The following is a 20,117-nucleotide window of genomic DNA, read 5'->3' as shown; positions in this document are numbered from 1 at the left end:
AATATTAATTTCTCAATAAATATCTCGGTAACTGATATATTTTATTGCAAAAAAAGAAACCTGAATATTTCGAAAATCTGATTTTTAGTTTTTTTTTACTCCATCTAATTCGAGAAATACTGCAAACGTCTGATTTTCTCGTAAGACTCTGAACAAATACTAACATTTAAAAATTTTATTTTTTCAAAAATTTGTCCGGTAAAGTATAATTTAAACCTCACTATAAGATAAATAAGGACCTTAACTATTAGAAAAAAATTAAATTTACTCATAATCTAATATTTTTTATTTTACATTGGCGGCGAAAGGACCTCCTTAAAATTTTTAATCTTTACATTCACCTTTTCAAATAATTATCTAAATTTTATCTTTATTTCTTTTAGTTTCATTTCTTACGTCTAATTTATTAAAACTCAAATACTTTTTAAACTTTTCCTCTTCTATTACACCTGAAAATTCAATGCCCTTTACAATTGAGTCCAAACCTGATATACTTATCTTTATTTCCAACGATATACATACATATTAATAACCGGCACACGTAAATGTTTATTTTTGCAGCCTTTTGTGATATATTGTAAAAAATAATTTTAAATAATTCACACGACTATTTTTCAAATTTAAATATCGAAATTATTAAATTGATTTTTTAAAACCAAAAATTACTCACACAAAAAATAAATTAATTCCGAAAATTTCCTTCTTGATCTTTACCTTTATTTTTTAAATATTATTCTAATTTTTTTTTTCTACGGTTAGTATAATTTTATTTTTTTATTATACTTGATTAAAAAATACATAAATAGTAATCAATAATTACTGACTATTCATTAGAATATTATTATAAAAAAAAATGATTAGCGATTACAAACTAATTTACTTATTTATTATTCCTATTAAATATGAATACCATTGAATAATTAATAACATCGTTCCACTTATATAAATTAACTTTAAATAATTTATTATAGCACATTGTATAATAATTTAAGCAAGAAAAAATAGTTACGAAAGCCGATGATAGTTTAAAGAAGTTAGTAAAAAAATAATATTACCGTAAATATATTAATATTGATATTTATGTTTACATTTATATTTATATTTATCTAGACACACTGGGTTAACGACTTGTGATGTAATATAATTAAAATTGCTTTCACGTTTGTCTGATGTCCCTACGTGTCTTTGGAAAATAATAATATAATAAATATAGTAAACATATTAATCATCATCTCCTTAACATTTAATTAGTCCCGTATCACAAAGTCCACTTTAAAATAATTTAAATAAATTTAAACAATTTTTATTTGAATATAATACTCAATTGAAATTAATAATTACAATTAACAATAACCGCGAACAAAAATTATTTTGGATTTTCAAGGGAAATAACCACCAAGGATTTCGCGCATCCTTCGTAGAATTTACGCATTAATGCGTCCTTCACCTGGCAGATGAAGAGCATTAATTACTTTCGAATTGAGTAATCCTGTTCTGAAAAAAATAATAATAAAAAAAGCAACGTTGGTGACTCTGCAGTCATAAAATATTTATTTTTTCTATAAATAATAATAAGTAACAGACGACAATAGTTTTTTTCAACTGAAAAAAAAATTTTCTTTTTTTTTCTTACATAAATATTGACTACTTTACAACGTAAAAAATATTTCATCATGCATTTACTTTAATTTTTGTCAATTAAAGAATAATTACAGCGATTGCGAACAGTTAAAAAGAAAATTTATGTTTTACTTTTTACTCATGCAGGAAAATGTATATAGAAAGAAACCTTGAACTTATCGTGATGATTATTATTCAATTTTCAAGTACTCACTATTATTTTTATGAATAATTAATAATTCAATAAATTATTTTTTTATTATAGTGATATTAATTATTCTTTTGTGTTAAAATATAATTAATTAAGGCGTGTCTAAAAATTAAATAATAATAATGGAGAATTAAGAATTAATAACAATGACACCTCATGATAAGTATGAGCAATTATTGTTTTATCAAATAAAAATACTTTCACTAATCGCCGGTGTGATTAAACACTTTTAAAATTTGTTTACATTCCGAAGAACAGTTTTCAGTTGTGTTAATAAAATTAAATGCATGCGCATATTTTATTGTTATTTTTTTCTGAAGGTCAAGATTAGGCGACTACTATTTTAATAAAAAAAATTTAATAAAATAATAATAATTATTTTAAAAATAAAGGTAAAGATCAAGAGGGAAATTTTCGGAATTAATTTATTTTTTGTGTGAGTAATTTTTGGTTTTAAAAAATCAATTTAATAATTTCGATATTTAAATTTGAAAAATAGTCGTGTGAATTATTTAAAATTATTTTTTACAATATATCACAAAAGGCTGCAAAAATAAACATTTACGTGTGCCGGTTATTAATATGTACGTATATCGTTGGAAATAAAGATAGGTATATCAGGTTTGGACTCAATTGTAAAGGGCATTGAATATTCAGGTGTAATAGAGGAGAAAAAGTTTAAAAAGTATTTGAGTTTTAATAAATTAGACGTAAGAAATGAAACTAAAAGAAATAAAGATAAAATTTAGATAATTATTTGAAAAGGTGAATATAAAGATTAAAAATTTTAAAGAAAGAAAATTTCAGACAGTCGATTTAGGCTATTGACACTCGGTAAATTTACACAGATTGTAATGGATCCTATTTAATAAATCAATGTCTATTAAGCGGCAAAATAAATCTGATTAAAGTGTACGGGTTAGTCTATTAATTGAATTTATTTTAATGATGTTAATAAACGGGAATGAAAATTTATTTAAAGTTGCTGCAAGTTTGTGGATTGCGTTTAAGATATCGGTCTGTATTTATTATTAATGCGTTTCACATTATTTAATGAGGTTGAATTTAACAGCGACTTTTATTAAATTCCACTGATTCTAAGCGAGTATAAATAATAATTATTTATCACAACCGTAATACTTGATCTGGCTTATAAATTACCTATCAAAATTCGTTGATATTTCTTCTGTTGAAAAATCTGCAAGTAACCGCAAACCTTATTACTTGTAATATTAAATTGTGAACTCCAAGAATTGAAATCTTTTTCCAAATTATCTCAATCAGTTATTAATTATTTAAAGTGATCTAACAGAGAAAATTTCCATGACATATTGCGTACTGTTAATCAATATAAACCATATAACCGCTATCGCTTAATAAATATCAACAGTATTCAACTTTTAAACTTGTTATTGATATTTATAATGCATACAACACGTTCGTACATTCACAATACACCGATCATACTCACACTGCTCCTTACGCAATCATTTGTACGCTTACGCCAAATACTAAAGTGAATGCGTCGAAAACAAGCTCACCGTTTTATATTTATTGCTGTTTTTTTTTTTTTTTTTTTTTTCCTTTAATTACTAAGTTATCCTTCTTTAATATAATTAACAATACATATTTCCTTCATATTTTTCGCTTCCTTCTTTTTGTCCTTCATTATTATTTTACTCATGGTAAATAGTCCTTCATAAAAGTCATTTATATTAAAAAAATATATTTAAAATAATTAATTAATATATTTTTAATAGATAATTTTTATATAAAATTTTTTTATATTTTAACTAAAATTTTTAAATATATTCATAAGATTTAAACTAATTTTTATTTTTTTCTTTTTAGTATTTTAATTAATTTAATAATCTAAAAAAATTATCTTAAAAAAATATTTCAATACAAAATTTATTTATTATTAATTTATTTTTAATCTAAATTTTATTCATAAGGGATTAAAATAATTTTAATAAAATATTTAATAGAAAAATAATTAAAAAATAACTTTGAATCCCGGAAAAACAAAGGGTGTTTATTTTTAATTTTTTTATCAGCATCCACGTGCGTATTTTAGTTTTATGTAAATTCCTGTTTTGACGAGACGATAACTACTTAATAATATAAATAATAATAAAAAATAAACAATTTTATTTCTTTAACTGGTAGTACTTGAGATGATTGTCGGTAATAATGTTAATTACACAAGTAATAAGATAATGATCTATTGAAAAAAGCGCTTATTAGTTTTAGCTGGCGGAAAATTTCGAGCTGGTTAAAAGTAACAATTAATATTTTTATTTCATTGTTATTTCGTCACCTTGAGTTCCTAGAATCTAACTAGACCCGACAATTTATTAACTATTATACTACTAAACATTATTTAACGTAATACGCCCTCGAATAGAGTTATTAAAATAATTGTTCTATTTTTTCACTTAAACTCATAAATCATAGTACCAATAATAATCTATTTTTTTTTTTATTCTAATGACTTAGATTAATGAAAAAATAAAAAAAAAAACAATATTAGAAGTATAGAATTTATTTTAATAAAATAAAATTTCAAGGAAAATTAAATATTCATGAATAATTTTGAACTTGGAGTTAAATTAAAGGGAAAATTGGGGAGAATTTGGAAAAATAAAAAAAAAACAAAAAAAAGTTATTGGTCGAATCATATCGACCAGGCTGCGAACGCAGTCCCACTCCCGGGCGCGATCCCACTACTGCTCACCACGGAGACTTTTGGCTGCTGGGTTTCCCCTCTGGCCCGGTTCGCCTCTCCTTAGCTAACCTGGACACCCTGGACTCCTCCAGGGTGTCCATATTGATGGCAGAGCTTAGTGCGGACGCCCAGTCAACGTGGATCCTGTACCCACAGTGACTCCTGGTCTCAGATCCTCCACAATAACTAGCCTCCGAGTAGCCGGATTACAGGAGCCGCCACGCTCCCAGCTGAAAGCTACTCATGTTAGTTGTTCTTATGAATCGTTCGGAGTTTGCGCATGCGTGATAATATATTCAAGACTTGATTTTATTTTTTTTAAATTAAAAATTTGGATTTTATTTAAAATTTTAATTATTTTTAGATAAATTTTTTTAAGTAATTTTTAGACAAATTTTTTAAAATAATTTTTAGATACATTTTTTTAAATAAATTTATTTATTGATTGATTATGAATTTTAATTAAAATTTATTTAAGTAGAAACATTTTTAAAATGAAATTTTAAAAGAAAAATAAAAATTTTTTTTAAATAATTTTTAATAGGGATTTCTTTTAATAAGAATTTTGAACAATTTAATTTTTAATGATGGGGGTTGATTTAAGAATTTTAGTTCAAGTTTTTGATAGTTTTTAAATAGTTTTTATTATAAATTTATGATAAATGAATATTCCATGTGGGAATTTTGAATAAATAATTTTTTAAAAAAGTTTCTGATGTAATTTATGATAAAAATTATTGAAAAATGAACTTAGATAGAAAATATTTAATAAATAATTTTTATTATAAGTAAAAAAAAATTTTTTTCTTAAAAATTGTAGATAAATGATTATTATTAATAATTTATAATAAAAATTATTGATGAATGACCTTCAATAGACATTTTTAGGAGATTATTTTAAAAAAATAATTTCTATTACAAGTAATAAAAAAATTTGTTTTTAAAATTGTAGACAAATTTATTTATTGCCTTTATTTAAACCCAACAGCCCAAATAATTAGTCTTATTAATTTATAATAAAAATTATTAATAGAAACTTTTGACAAATTAATATAATTAGTCATTTATAATTCAAATTATTGATAAATGACCTTCAATAGACATTTTTAGGAGATTATTTTTCAAAAATAATTTCTATTATGTTAACAATGAAAATCTCTTATTTCTAAACAATAGTTTCTATAGCCTCAAACTTTTGTTGTAACCTTTTGTTTATAATGTAGAAATCATCTCGAATAGGATCTTACGAAATTCCTCCCCTACATAGGAGTGCGGGAGTGATGATTGTCAAAAAATTCATATTGTTCCTACAGATATAAAATTTGATAGAATCTCAAGAGAAACAGGAAATCACAGGGATGGCCTCCAAGGTCAACCGATTTAAATAATTTTCTTTCTTAATAATTATATTTTCTTACAACAATCGTATCTTTGACAGCGGCTAAAAAGTCATTATAACGTTTCCAAAATTTTACTTTACATGTAGCTATTCAGTCAACGGACTAAAAGATTAACATACATTTTATTTTTGCTGATCACTAACCGATGAATTGTTGTTATTACGGAGGAAATTTTAATTAACAGTAAAATTCGCTGCTCTTTGAGGTAGGCAGATTTCAACTTCGCTTATGAGACCTACAATAACTTTAACTAAAACTTTCAATGCTCATTTCAAATTTTTTTCTTCGTGTCAATTATTATTCATTTTTTAAAGAAAGCCCCGGGAATGTTATATTAATTGCACATTGAAAGTTACAATAAATATTAGCTAGAATGATAACATAGATAGAAGGTAAATGCCAATTCGATGAAATTCGGAATCTCTGTAAGTCAATACACTGAGAAAACAATTCATTTAAATGAAATGAGGCTCGTTAACTATAAATAAATCTATTATTTAAATATCACCAGAAATATTTATTTGATACAAATAAATTTATTTATTTGAGACAAAGTTGTAGTATATTTGAATGAAATCCAGATTTGTTTATAGTTAACAAATATTTCTTTGGTACTAACAATTGTATATTTCAACCAAATCAGATTTGTTAACTATAAATAAATGGTATGTTTCAATATATTTAAAGCAATGATTTTTAGTTTTTGGTTAGGAAAGTTGTAAGAGTGGACATATCGAACGTTTGGGGTAAAATGGGCACTTCTTTTGGAATTATTAAATATACTGAAATTAACAATGACAATAAAGTTAGCCGACATCTAAAAATTTTTAGAATTTTTTTTATTGAAAAAAAATTTTACAAGAAAATTTTTTTTTTTATTTCATTTGTAAAAAATTCGAAAAACTGTAAGTGCAATTAAAAAAAAAATATTATTTAGTTCTAATTTAACACATTAAGCAAAATAAAAAATGTCGACTAACTTTATTATTATAAATTAACAGACATCTGTAAATTTTTTCGACTTTTATAACAATAAAATTATTATGAAAAAATTTTAATTATAAAATTTCACATGTTAAAATTAATAAAAATTATAAGTGAAAATTTTTAGAAGCATTTTTTTATTGTAATTGATTTGTTTTTAAAATTTTTAAAATTGACAGCTGACGGCTAACTTCAGTAGGTATCATAATAATCATAGTATTTTTATTAGTATTGTAAGTAATAGTAGTATATTTTTTTACGAAAATAAACTAATATTGTTATAAAATATACCAATTTTATATTCAATAACACATTTGAAAATTTTCTGTAAAAAAATTATTACTAAACGACCCGGATTTTAGATTAAGAAATTTTTTTTTCGTTCCAATAACTGCATGAAATATAAAAAAAAATTTTAATGAAAAAAAAAAAATAATAAGGTAAAAGCCCCAATATACGATCATATACTGGTACATGATCATATATTGGGGCTTTTACCTTAAATCATAACCAGAAAAAATAAAATTTCTCTAAGATCAATAGGTAAGGTAAAAGCCCCAATAGATGATCACGTACCAGTATATGATCACTCCACGTATTTGTATATCCGAACAACAACAGTTTCACTGTAAAAAAAAATCGCGCCAAGTCCACGTTCATAAGACTATTAAGAAAAAAAAATTTGTTTTTTTCTTTACAAAAATATATAAAATAAAAAAATTAAAAAATCCAAGTAACCGATATGATTGTTTATGATTTTCGGAAATTAAAAAAAATTTTGTTATAAATTTAAAAATTAAGAAAAAAAGTTTGCAACGTATTTAGTGTGCGCGGTTGCAAAATTAAAAAAAATTGAAATACACAATGACGCACACCAAGTACGTTCCAAAATTTTTTTCTTAATTTTTAAATTTATAACAAAATTTTTTTTAATTTCCGAAAATCATAAACAATCATATCGGTTACTTGGATTTTTTAATTTTTTTATTTTATATATTTTTGTAAAGAAAAAAACAAATTTTTAACTTCCCGCTAAAAATCTCAGATTTTCAAAAATCGGGAAGTTATTGTTTTACCCCGTTTGGCAAAAATCGAGTTTTCATCAGATTTCGACGTTTGAAGGTCACAGGAAGCTTCCCTGACTACCCCGCGATGTTGTCACTATGTCTGTATGTATGTATGTGTGTGTGTGTGTGTGTGTGTGTGTGACTATGTGACTCGCTTATAACTTTTGAACGGTTGAACCGATTTCATCGCGGTTGGTGCCATTCGAAAGGGCTACGCTGAACTTAGATTTCCTGAGAATTTGAACCGATTCGGACCGATAGATTTTAAGAAATCTTGAAAAATCTTAAAAAATAAGAAAAAATCATTTTTGAAAGTAGTTTTTTTGGAATATCTTTTAAACGGCTCTATCGATCAACTTCAAAAACTAATCCGCCCTTAAGCTTGAAAAACCACGCCGATCGGCGTCAACCCGATCAAAATCGGTTGATTCGTTCGAGAGATATCGTGAACGAAAGAAAACCGAAAAAAGTGTTTTTTCAGAGTTACTCCGAAATTTCTAGTTTGACCAATTGAAACTTAGAAATTATTTAGAAGGCTTAGGAAACTACGTAGAATGCCGCCAACCGCGTAAAAATCGGTTCATTCATTCAAAAGTTATTGCGGTATGAACATTCAAAAAATAGTGTTCCATGAAACTTCTATCAGACTTTTGAGCTCAAAGAGCTCAAAAGCATAGAAATAGGTATCTTTTTGAGCTCGGAGAGCTTAAAACAACACACAGATTGTACTTTTGAGCTCGAAGAGCTCAAAAAGCGGCCAGGTATTAACGGAATTAGCGGGAAGTTGCAGGGATGGCCTTTAGGGTCAACCGTTTTCCTAATTTTTTTTTCTTAATAGTCTTATGAACGTGGACTTGGCGCGATTTTTTTACAGTGAAACTGTTTTTGTTCGGATTTTAGTATTTTTGTAATTATAATAAAAATTTACAATTGGTACCAACTTAATCAAATCTCGCGTTGGTTGCATTTTTATAGCAAACTATCCCCTTGAAACTACAGTTTATGTAAAAATAATTCCAGCGCACCCTGGCGGGTGTAGATGCAAGCTGTGAAATATCTATTTTTAACTGTAGTTTCCCATCTAATGAAGGATTAATATGCATTCTCGAATTATTTAGTCTGTGGCAGATCACTTTGCCCATCGAAAAAAAAGTCAGGATCGAAATTTTTGCGTTGCTATAGTTTGTGCTGATTAAATTTAATAATTTCAAGTAGATTAATTGTTATAAGTGAATATAATTAATTAATAACAGTCAAATAAAGTATGAATTACTGTTATAATATACAATTTAGGAAAAAAAAGTACCGTAGAATTAAATAAAATTTTGCAACCTCAAAATACCGTTCTGCTTACAGTAAACACAGTCGGTAGTCTGGCGCTCCGTTTACAGCAGATTTGAACGGAACTTGGCGCCAGATTCTACCGAATCTGTGGATCTATATTCACAAATATAGGTATACAAATACATGGAGTGATCATATACTGGTACATGATCATCTATTGGGGCTTTTACCTTAAATTAATATTATAATAAAATAAATATAAAAGAAATAATGGTTAGTCACAAAAAAGTCAAATGTAAACAATACTCTTACATTCAAAAATAGCGACACCAAGCGTAATTTACTTGAAGCGAGATTTGTTAATAGTTAACAAATCTTTATTTGAATGAAATAAATGAGTCGATTCAATTAAATAAACCAAAACGAAGTAGTATTTGATTCAAAGTAATATATATTTAAATAAAAGAAATTTGTTAACATTAAATAAATATTTTTGATTCATTTCAAATAAATCTGTGCATTTGAGTCAAACAAACCGTTTTCTCAGTGATACAATACTCCAATTAAATTTCAAGTTTAAATCTACAAATACAATTCTATAAACGCCCAGCGGAGCGGGTGGGTAACAGCTAGTTTCTATTATAAGTAATAAAAAAATTTGTCTTAAAAATTGTAGACAAATATATTTATTTATTGCCTTTATTCAAACCCAACAGTCCAAATAATTAGTCTTATTAATTTATGATAAAAATTATTAATATAAATTTTTGATAAATTAATATAATTAGTAATTTATAATTAAAATTATTGATAAATGACCTTCAATAGACATTTCTAGATTATTTTTGAAAAATAATTTCTGTTATAAGTAATAAAAAAATTTGTTTTAAAAATTGTAGACAAATTTATTTATTTATTTATTTATTGCCTTTATTTAAACGCAACAGCCCAAATAATTAGTCTTATTAATTTATGATAAAAATTATTAATAGAAACTTTTGACAAATTAGTACAATTATTAATTTATAATTAAAATTATTGATAAATAAATTTTAATAAAAATATTTGACCGATAATTAAAAACAAATAATTTCTAATAAAAGTAAAAAAAAATTTACCACAAAAATTATAGACAAATAATTACTGTTAATAATTCACGATAAAAATTATTGTCAAATAAATTTCAATAAAAATATTAGGCAAATAATTAAAAAAAAAATTTATAAAAATTGTAGACTAATAATTATTATTAACAGCAAAAATAAATTATAATTACAGGTAGTCATTAAATAGAATGGTAGCATCACAAAACGACGATAGAAGGGGCGGTGGTGAGTCTCCGCCAACAAACGGAGCATCAGCAACCCCCGCGGCAGACTCGTCGCCTCCGGACGAGCATGAAACAGCAGTCTACACAGTCTCAGTGACCGGCGTGGGGTACAGAAATGAAGGGTACAAAGAAGACGGTACCGACGGAATCCCACCCGAGCCAACAAAGCCCCCGGCGCTTCCCGCCCCCGATGATGACACGCAATCAAGGAAGTTCAAATTATCGCGCAGTGAAAAGTGGCGGATCCTCAAAAACATCGGAACAGTGTCGATAGCCTTCATGGTCCAGTTCACCGCCTTCCAGGGGACGGCGAACCTCCAGTCCTCAATAAACGCCTCCGATGGTCTGGGAACAGTCTCACTGTCCGCGATTTACGCGGCGCTGGTGCTGTCTTGCATATTCGTCCCGACTTTCCTGATAAAAAGGCTCACTGTGAAATGGACGCTCTGCTTGTCGATGCTCTGCTACGCACCCTATATTGGATCGCAGTTCTACCCGAGGTTTTACACCCTCGTACCTGCCGGGGTGCTGCTCGGGCTGGGGGCGGCTCCTATGTGGGCTGCCAAGGCCACTTATTTAACTCAAGTCGGTGGGGTTTATGCCAAACTGACCGATCAACCTGCCGATGCAATTGTTGTCAGGTTCTTCGGGTTCTTCTTTCTTGCCTGGCAGACTGCTGAACTCTGGGGCAATCTTATTTCTTCTCTCGGTAAGTTTTTTTTTTATTATTTGGATTAATTCTTTTATAAAAAATTTTTTTTCTTAAATTTTTAATGATATAAAATTATTTTCAATAATTAAAAAAGATCACAGGTAGTTGGACTTAATAAAAGAAAATAATCATGTCATTGTTATTATTGCGACTTTTCGACTCTTTATTGAGTCTTCATCAGGCTTTGAAAAATACATACATACATTCATAAATACAAATTTAATTCTATTGTGCTCTATTAAAATTATTATGAACTATAAAATATTACCATAACTAGTACATGAAAGTAGTCAAACAAAATAATGTATATGGAAAAGATTGTCATTCCGAAAACACATTTCATTTGCTAATTAGTTAAACAAATGCATAAATTTTGTGAATCCCGGAAAAAATAGACCCGAAAAAATTTTAAACTTATGAAAAATTCATATTATTTCATTAAAATTATTATAAAATGAAAATTATAATAATAATAATGATGAAATTTTTTTTAATTTTTTTTTTGTAACAAAAAATGGAGCGATCATTCTGGGAGTGCTTGTTTTTCAGGAAAATTGTGGGTGTGATGTACAATTATTATTATTATAATTATAATGAAATAATATGAATTTTTCATAACTTTAAAATTTTTTCCAGGTCTATTTTTTCCGATTACCAAATTTTGTATTGTACAAATGTTTAATTATTGTATGGCTTTTGGATGCGATAAAATAGAGATTATTTTCAATTGAATAAAAATTTTTTTTTTAATTTGTATCATATTTTTCATAAAAATTTTTTTTTTTAATTTTATATATAATATAAAATTTTTTTTAATTATTATTATAGCAAATATTGATAATTTAATATAAAAAAAAATAAGTAGCAGTAATTGAATTAACTCTTTGAAAATTATCATTTCAATCAATAAAAAGCGCAAAGTCAATAATTATAATTTTATTTTTTATCATTGCGTTTAAAATGTACTTTATTAATTTTTTATTAATTTAACAACTAAGAAAAGTTGTAAAAATTTGACAATTCAAATAATTTTTAATTGAATCTATCATTCAAAATTTTTGTTTACTGTTATTTTATAAAAAAAATTTTTTTCTTCAGTGAAGAAATGAAATCTTTAAAAAAAAATGAAATTACAATTTTTTTTTAACGCATAAAATTATTAACATTATTTTATTATATTTTTAAGACTAAAAATTTTATAAAAAATTTGAATGAATTAACAAAACAAAAACAAAGTAGATAAAAAAGGTAAAATGACTAGTTTTAAGTTCTACTATTTAATACAGCAAGAATATAATTTACTAATTAATTGATGATAATAAAATCTTGAATAAAAGATAAAAATTTAATAAACTAACGCGTAGTTATTTTGAGAATGATTATTGACTGAAAGCGGAATAAAACAATTAGTGAGTGTATCAGCGGAACGTACTAAATACGATCTTAAATAGTAGTGAGGGTCAATGGATAGTCAGGCTGACGCGTTATTAAACTCCGTAAACATCTTCAGCAAAATATCTGTCTGAAAAATATAAAAAACAACAAATAAATTTATTTATACACGTCCTATGCATATATCTCACTGACTAACTTACCCATAGTCAACAGCCTCGGTTCATCGTATCCGATATTTATTATCATTATTATTATTAGTATATTAGTATTTCAACATTCAACACGTGTAAGAAACGTGATATTAAATGCCACACGGAAACTGCCAAGTTTATTTTATTTACTATGTTTAAAGTCCTATTACAAGTTTCTGATATCTTTTATGTCCATACATATATTATATATTAATATATTTATGCTTTATGGACTGTATTATGTATCAGTGAAAGACAGTCGAGGCAATTAGTCAAACAAGACTTAACTAGTACAAACCTGTAATGATTTCTTCGCTGATTTATTTCTGAGACTTTTTTTTTTCATTCAAAAAATTTATTTTAATTATTGAAAATTAATTTTATTTTTTAATGTCAAAATTTTATTATTTATTTGTTAGAAATAATTAAAAAAAAAATTATTTCTTCTTTCAATTGAATTATTTTTTTAATATTTAAGGCTTGTATATAATTTTTTTTAATTTTTAAAATTTTTATTATTGTTTTTTAAATAAATATTCTTAAAATTTTAGATTTTTTTTTAGAATTATTATTATATTTTCATTAAAAAAATTTATTTTAAATATTTAAAATTAATTTTATTTTTTAATGTCAAAATTTTATTATTTATTTATTAGAAACAATTAAAAAAAAAAATATTTCTTTTTTTAATTGAATTATTTTTTTAATATTTAATGGTACATAATTTTTTTAAATCTTAAAAATTTAATTTTTTTTTTTTTTTAATAAATATTCTTAAAATTTTAGATAATTTTTTTTAACACGGCCTCAATTTTTGTAAAACAAAAAATTAGAGGTCTTAAAAAAAAAATCATAATTTTTTGAATTTTTATTAAAAATAATATTTTTCCAAATTTAAAATTATTCCTAATAAATAAAATCAATTCTGTAAATTTTACAATTAAAGTATCAGTAACCATCCGTGTAATTAAAACAAAATAAAAAAAGGCCATTCGGCAGCCGAAATGGAAGTAGATTTTTCAAATAAAGAAAATCGATTTTTAATAAAATAATATAAATACTAATAACGTATAACTTAGTTTATAAATTAAAAACAAAATTCAATAATAAGTTTAAAACTATTTAGAACAAATTTTGGAAAAAAAATTATCTTGTGAAGAAAAAGCTTCTCAAATATTTATCAAACAATTGCAAAGATTATAAGATTTGAATTATAAATGTCCAAATTTTAAGTAATCGCTTAGGAACAACAGTTTCCAAGTTAATCAGAATTTTAAAACCGGACAAAATTTTAATTGAAGAAAACAATATTTAGAACTAATTTGTGACATATTTACTGACGACCTACCCAAAAACATTACACGAAAGACTGATCAATATCGTAACTATTGAATTTACATCATGATTAAGCTATGATGCAGACAATAATTCTAAAACGGCTGCAACAGTAAAACTGTTTCATTAAACGAACTCTAAAAGGAGTAATATTGAGGCTATTACCACTTTTGAGTAGTGAAAATTGAAGCTTATTAAAAGACCTTTACGATGCATTTTATCGAATTTTAATATCTTGTCTAGTTCAGTAATTATACCAAGTTGCAGTAGTAAAAACAGCAATTTTTACGATTTTCAAAATTTCAAAATCCTGTAATTTTCAAATTACTCGCCCGATTAAGCTCATCTTCGAACTTAACCTTGGTTTTGATCGATAGAGAAAGCATGTTGAGTTTGAGAAGAATCGGTTATAAATTGAAAACGCTATCGTGCTGACAAGCCGCGTCATATCGTATATATATATATACATATATAATACATATAATATATATAATACATATATAATACATACATATATAAATTTTTGAACTATATGTATTTTTTGACTCAGCTCGACAAACTGAGTCAGAAAATGGCTAAATTTTTTAAAAGTTGCGCCATGAGGACGGCTGCAATAGTTAGATTTTTATAAAATCTACTAAAAAACAAGTAGTGAGACTTTTAATTAAAAAAAAAACATTAGATCTAGTATTAGATAAAAAAAAGTACACACGCAACAATAAAAATGAAACTAATGTAATAATAAATTAGTAAATGAAATATGTTAATTTTTCTCGCTCATACTGTAAAATTAAAAATATTAAGTGTTAAGCATCTGACCTTTACCAATTGTAAATTAAACAATGAAATCCCGTGTTGGATTATCATTATTCAATACTCGGCGATAAATTTAATCAAGGTCAATGTTTTTAATTCAAAATCTCGAGGTTAAGGAGTTAAATAATTATGTTTGCCGAACAATTAGCTGTTCAATCAATCGAAAAACTTCCAAATTAATTATTAATTAATACTTTTAATTATAATTTTATTGATAAAAGTTTCCAACGTTAATTTACAATCTGAATCTACGTAAATTCGAAAGTAAATTCCCCACAATCAATAACAGATTATTATTATTAATTTTTATTGTTATTATCATTATAATAATATTATTTATTGTTATTATTGGCGCGCTGTCGTGTGGTGAAAGTCGTATAATTTTATTTTATTTTGTACATTGATAAATATTGAATAAGTAATAATATTAATATTTTAGACTGTAGAGTAAGCGGTGGTTTATCTAATTGATTTATTTATTTATTAATTTCATTAATCGATAAGATCATCCGAGCATTAACGCTTTTGTGTGAACAACTCTTTATCTATAAAAAATTTTAATATATGTACCGATAATCCGTATAATTTTTAATAATATTTAGACAGTATACGCGCACATCCCGTCGCACTTGTGTCAATTCTTTAATGTCTTATTCCACTTTGTTGCTACGCTTGTTATTATTGCCAGTGTTTTAACCCACCGGAGTTTTTAATGTTTATTTTTTTAACAATTTTATATACTTTTCAAAGTTAACGAGTTGTCGAAATTTGGTGAGAATTATTATTGATATTTGTTAAGATTTAAGTCTACCAGTTTTTTTACTAAAAAAATTTTTTTTCTATTTTTTTATTTATTACAAGTTAAAAAATTTTTTATTTGTAGTTTGAAAATTTTTAAAAAAGCTGGCTTGTTTTTTTTTTTTTATAAAAATGAAAAACTCAAAAAATTAAAGAAAAAAAAAGTTTTATGATATTATTTAATAATTTTTTATAAATTTCAACGATTCAAAAGTGACAAAAAATAATTTTATATTGTTTTTATATTTTGGACTAAAAAATAAATTTTAATTTCAATTTTTCAAAATAAATTTGCACCTAAAATTTTGAAAATTAAAAAAGATGACTAATTTCGATGCAAAATATTGGAAAAAATTATCTTTGAATTTTGAACAAAAAAATCAAAAAATTTTCAGTCTAAAAATTTATAAAAACAATAAAAAATTTTTTTTCTATTTTTTTATTTATTATGTTAAAATAATTTTTTATTTGTAGTTTCAAAGGTTTTTAAATAGCTGGCTTTCTCTTCTTCAATTTTTTTTTCTAAAAAAAATGAAAAAATTAAAGAAAAAAAAAGTTTTATATTATTTAATAATTTTTTATAAATTTCAACGATTCAAAAGTAACAAAAAAAAATTTTATATCATTTTTGTATTTTGGATGAAAAAATAAATTAAAAATTAAATTTTAATTTTGATGCAAAATATTGGAAAAAATTATTTTTAAATTTTAAACAAAAAAATCAAAAAATTTTCAATCTAGAAATTCATAAAAAATTTTTTTTTTTAAAAAAGAATTCAATAAAAAAAAATTATTTTTAAAATTATATAAATAAATCCATTGCAACGCAATATAAATTAATAAAAAAAAAAAATAAAAAAAAAAGCAAGCTTAAACAAGTTAATTTATTGATTGTTTATATTTAAAAACTGGTGACACCCTAATTTAGGAATGTAGCAATAATTTGATCATTTTATGAATAATTTTTTTTTTTTACTAAAAGTAGTAAAAAATAAAATAAAAAAAATCAATAATGATATAAAAAACTTTATTTTTCAGTGTTAAGTGAAGGAGAATTCGGTGGCGAAGGTGACATAAATTCAACGCGCTACAAAAAACTAAAAAGTTGCGGCGCTAACTTCTGTGTGATCGGAAACGGTGCGGATGAATCCTTGAAGCGTCCACCAGATTCCGAGATCTACGAGATATCCGCGATCTACTTAACTTGCGTCATCGTCGCTGTTATTATAGTCGCACTTTTTGTGGATCCTCTTTCAAGGTGAGTCCGAAAAAACTGTTTGTTTATACAGCCAGTCGATAACAAATATCTTCATCGTCCCCTACTGAAGTATAGTCAACACCGCTGAATAGACTGTTTAATCACAGTCGCTGGGTACTAAATTAATAAATAAATAAATTAATAAATTTGAATAACTCAAGGAACTAATTATCTGATTGTTGAATTTCGCCATTGCATTATCATTTTTTATAACTTGTGACTCATGTTTGTATTTCTTCTTTCAATCCATACATTTAAATTCATTCAGATATGTTATCTTCATCTTGATTTGCAAGAAATTTATTCACTTATAATAATTATATTATAATAACAATAACAAATGCTCAATAAAATTTTTATATCATTTCAATTCATTGGCTCAAGTTATAAAAAAAATTATGAAAGTATTTAAAACAAAATTATTTGATTCAAAATTTTTTAATCAATTCATATTTTTATAGTCAAGTAAAATTTTTTTTTTAGTATTGAAAAATTTGAAAAAAAAATTTTATCAAAACTAAATTTTCAATTTACAATTTTTTATAAAATATATTTTTAAAAAATTTATCAAATTAATAATTATTGAATAATGCCTTTTATTAAATTGCACTGTACTTTTTTAACTATTGATGTTTTTAAAGATATAAGCTCATCCCGATGTAACACTCATCAAGAGCTCTCATTTGAGTACCCTCATGCATTTTGATATATTTTTCATATATACATATATATATAATAAATATAAATATATGAAAAATTGATGTGGGTACTCAAATGAAAGGTCTCGATGAGTGTAATGTCGGGGTGAGCTTATATCTTTAAAAATGTCAATAGTTATTCACAAGATATTTGTTAAAATGCCCTGTACTTTCTTAGCTAATGACGTTTTCAAAGATATAAGCTCATCTCGACGTTACACTCATCAAGAGCTTTCATTTGAGTACCCATATCAATTTTTTATATATTTTATATATTTATATATATTATATATATGTATATATGAAAAGTGCATGTGGGTACTCAAATGAAAGGTCTCGATGAGTGTAATGTCAGGATGAGCTTATATCTTTAAAAATGTCAGTAGTTGACAAAATACAAGGGCACTTCTTAATTATTGATATTTTTAAAGATGTAAGCTCATCCCGATGTTACACTCATCAAGAGCTTTCATTTGAGTACCCACATGCATTTTGATATATTTTTCATATATACATATATATAATAAATATAAATATATGAAAAATTGATGTGGGTACTCAAATGAAAGGTTTTGATGAGTGTAACATCGGGATGAGCTTATATCTTTATAAATGTCAATGGTTCACAAAATACAAGGTAATTTCTTAATTATGTATCTAGAGATAAAGAATTTTCGAATGCAGCCTAAATACTTATTATACTGGCCACAAAATTTGACTTATTTTTTAATCATATAGATAATCTAATGAATTTTTTTATAAATAAATAAAGGCTAAATTTTTTATAAAAATTGAAAATTTTTTTTCTAAAACTTATATTTTCTAAAAAATAGATATCTTCATAATTTCTTCCCATTTTTTTAAATTTTCAATTTCTATAAAATCATTTTTTTTTTTAAATGAAACAAAATTTGAATTCACTTCTAGACACTAAAAAAATTAATTTTGAAATCAATAAATTTAAAAATTTTTCCACTGAAATCAAGATAAATTGAATCAAGTTAATTTTTTTTAGAATACTCATTTAAATCCAAAGCGGGGGTAAAAATGATCATGTATCATTTTGTTTTGTCGTCATATTACGAAACAAGTGGCTAATAATAAGGTATCACGGGATCGACGAATCGCTGGCATTGTATCGCCATAAACATTGCTCGGTTAATGATTGCAAAATGGCATACATCCGACTTTTAAGTTAGGATTCACCGATGCATAGCGCACGCTTATGTAACTTCAAGATTTATAATTTTATTTTATTTCAAATTTCAGCTGTTGACGTACTTCCGGAGCGTGAACGGATATTCTAGTTATTATTTTCCTCTTTGAGCTGTTAGCTTCCCAAGTATCAGCATATTCTTCCTAAAAAATTAATCAACTTCTCATAAAAATATCTTAATAATTATTATCAAATAATTCGATCTAATGACCGGTAATTTATTAGTTTTAATTTATTAAACCGGGATTTCCACTTTATATTGCGGAAAAAAACAGCAATTAGTCCCTAATTTGATCTATTATTGACAATTGAATTGTCTGACCGCAGTCTCTTCTTCTACTTCTCATGCTATTGCGCGTTGTTTTTCTTCAGCCGCTTTGTTATCTTGCTCTTATCTCCACTTCTGTTCTATTCTTTGCAAATCGATGGCGCTGATAGCGAGAAGAGAAGACACTAGAATAAAAAGAAATAATTAAAATAAAAATATCCTATTGTGTCATAATATCAGGCTTCTCTTCCTGGTGGTACGTGGTGACGAGTCATTATGGATTATAATACTTACAATACACATGCATCTATATTTTTATTGTATTTTAACTAGGTACGGTGAAGAAGGAATGACGCTAAAAAATTTAATTGATAAAACAGTAGCTAGAGATTATCTTTTTGATTATTTCGTTTATTCCAGGGAATTTTTATGTTTGTCACGCGATTTTTTTTTTAATTAGGTCATCGGTTGTTCTAGAAATTTTTTTTTCATTTTAATTTGAATTTTTAGTATTGTCAGGAGGGCAATTAAAATTTTAGTCTAATTTTATAATTTGAATATTTGATTATTAAAATTTTTATAATAAATCTAGAAATTTTTTTAATTAAATAAATTCAATAAAAATAAAAATTTTCTTTTAATGAATATTTAATTATCTATATTATTAAGAGATAAAGAAAAATTTTTTCTTCAAGATAGTCATATGATAAAATTGGTTTTTTTATTGAAATTTAGTGTCATTGCAAAGAACTTGACTTCAATTTGTGCCTTTTCAAAGTTTCGTACTAGTTTCACCGATAGTCAGT

At 25.1% G+C, this 20,117-nt stretch overlaps 1 protein-coding gene across 2 annotated transcripts in view; it reads left to right on the top strand.

Annotated features, from left to right (window-relative positions):
• The window catches only part of LOC123267362 (UNC93-like protein), a 61,067-nt gene that overhangs the window by 17,637 nt on the left and 23,313 nt on the right, over positions 1-20,117 (top strand). For both annotated transcript variants that reach the window (XM_044731941.1, XM_044731939.1), the window contains exons 2-3: positions 10,573-11,333; positions 16,910-17,129. In XM_044731941.1, coding sequence (XP_044587876.1) covers positions 10,589-11,333; positions 16,910-17,129 — 965 coding nt within the window. In that variant the 5' untranslated portion in view covers positions 10,573-10,588. The remainder of the gene's footprint in view (positions 1-10,572; positions 11,334-16,909; positions 17,130-20,117) is intronic.

The sequence above is a fragment of the Cotesia glomerata genome, linkage group LG6, assembly GCF_020080835.1.
Source record: "Cotesia glomerata isolate CgM1 linkage group LG6, MPM_Cglom_v2.3, whole genome shotgun sequence".
NCBI classification, from domain to species: Eukaryota; Metazoa; Arthropoda; class Insecta; order Hymenoptera; family Braconidae; genus Cotesia; species Cotesia glomerata.
This window is presented reverse-complemented; position numbering and strand designations above follow the sequence as displayed.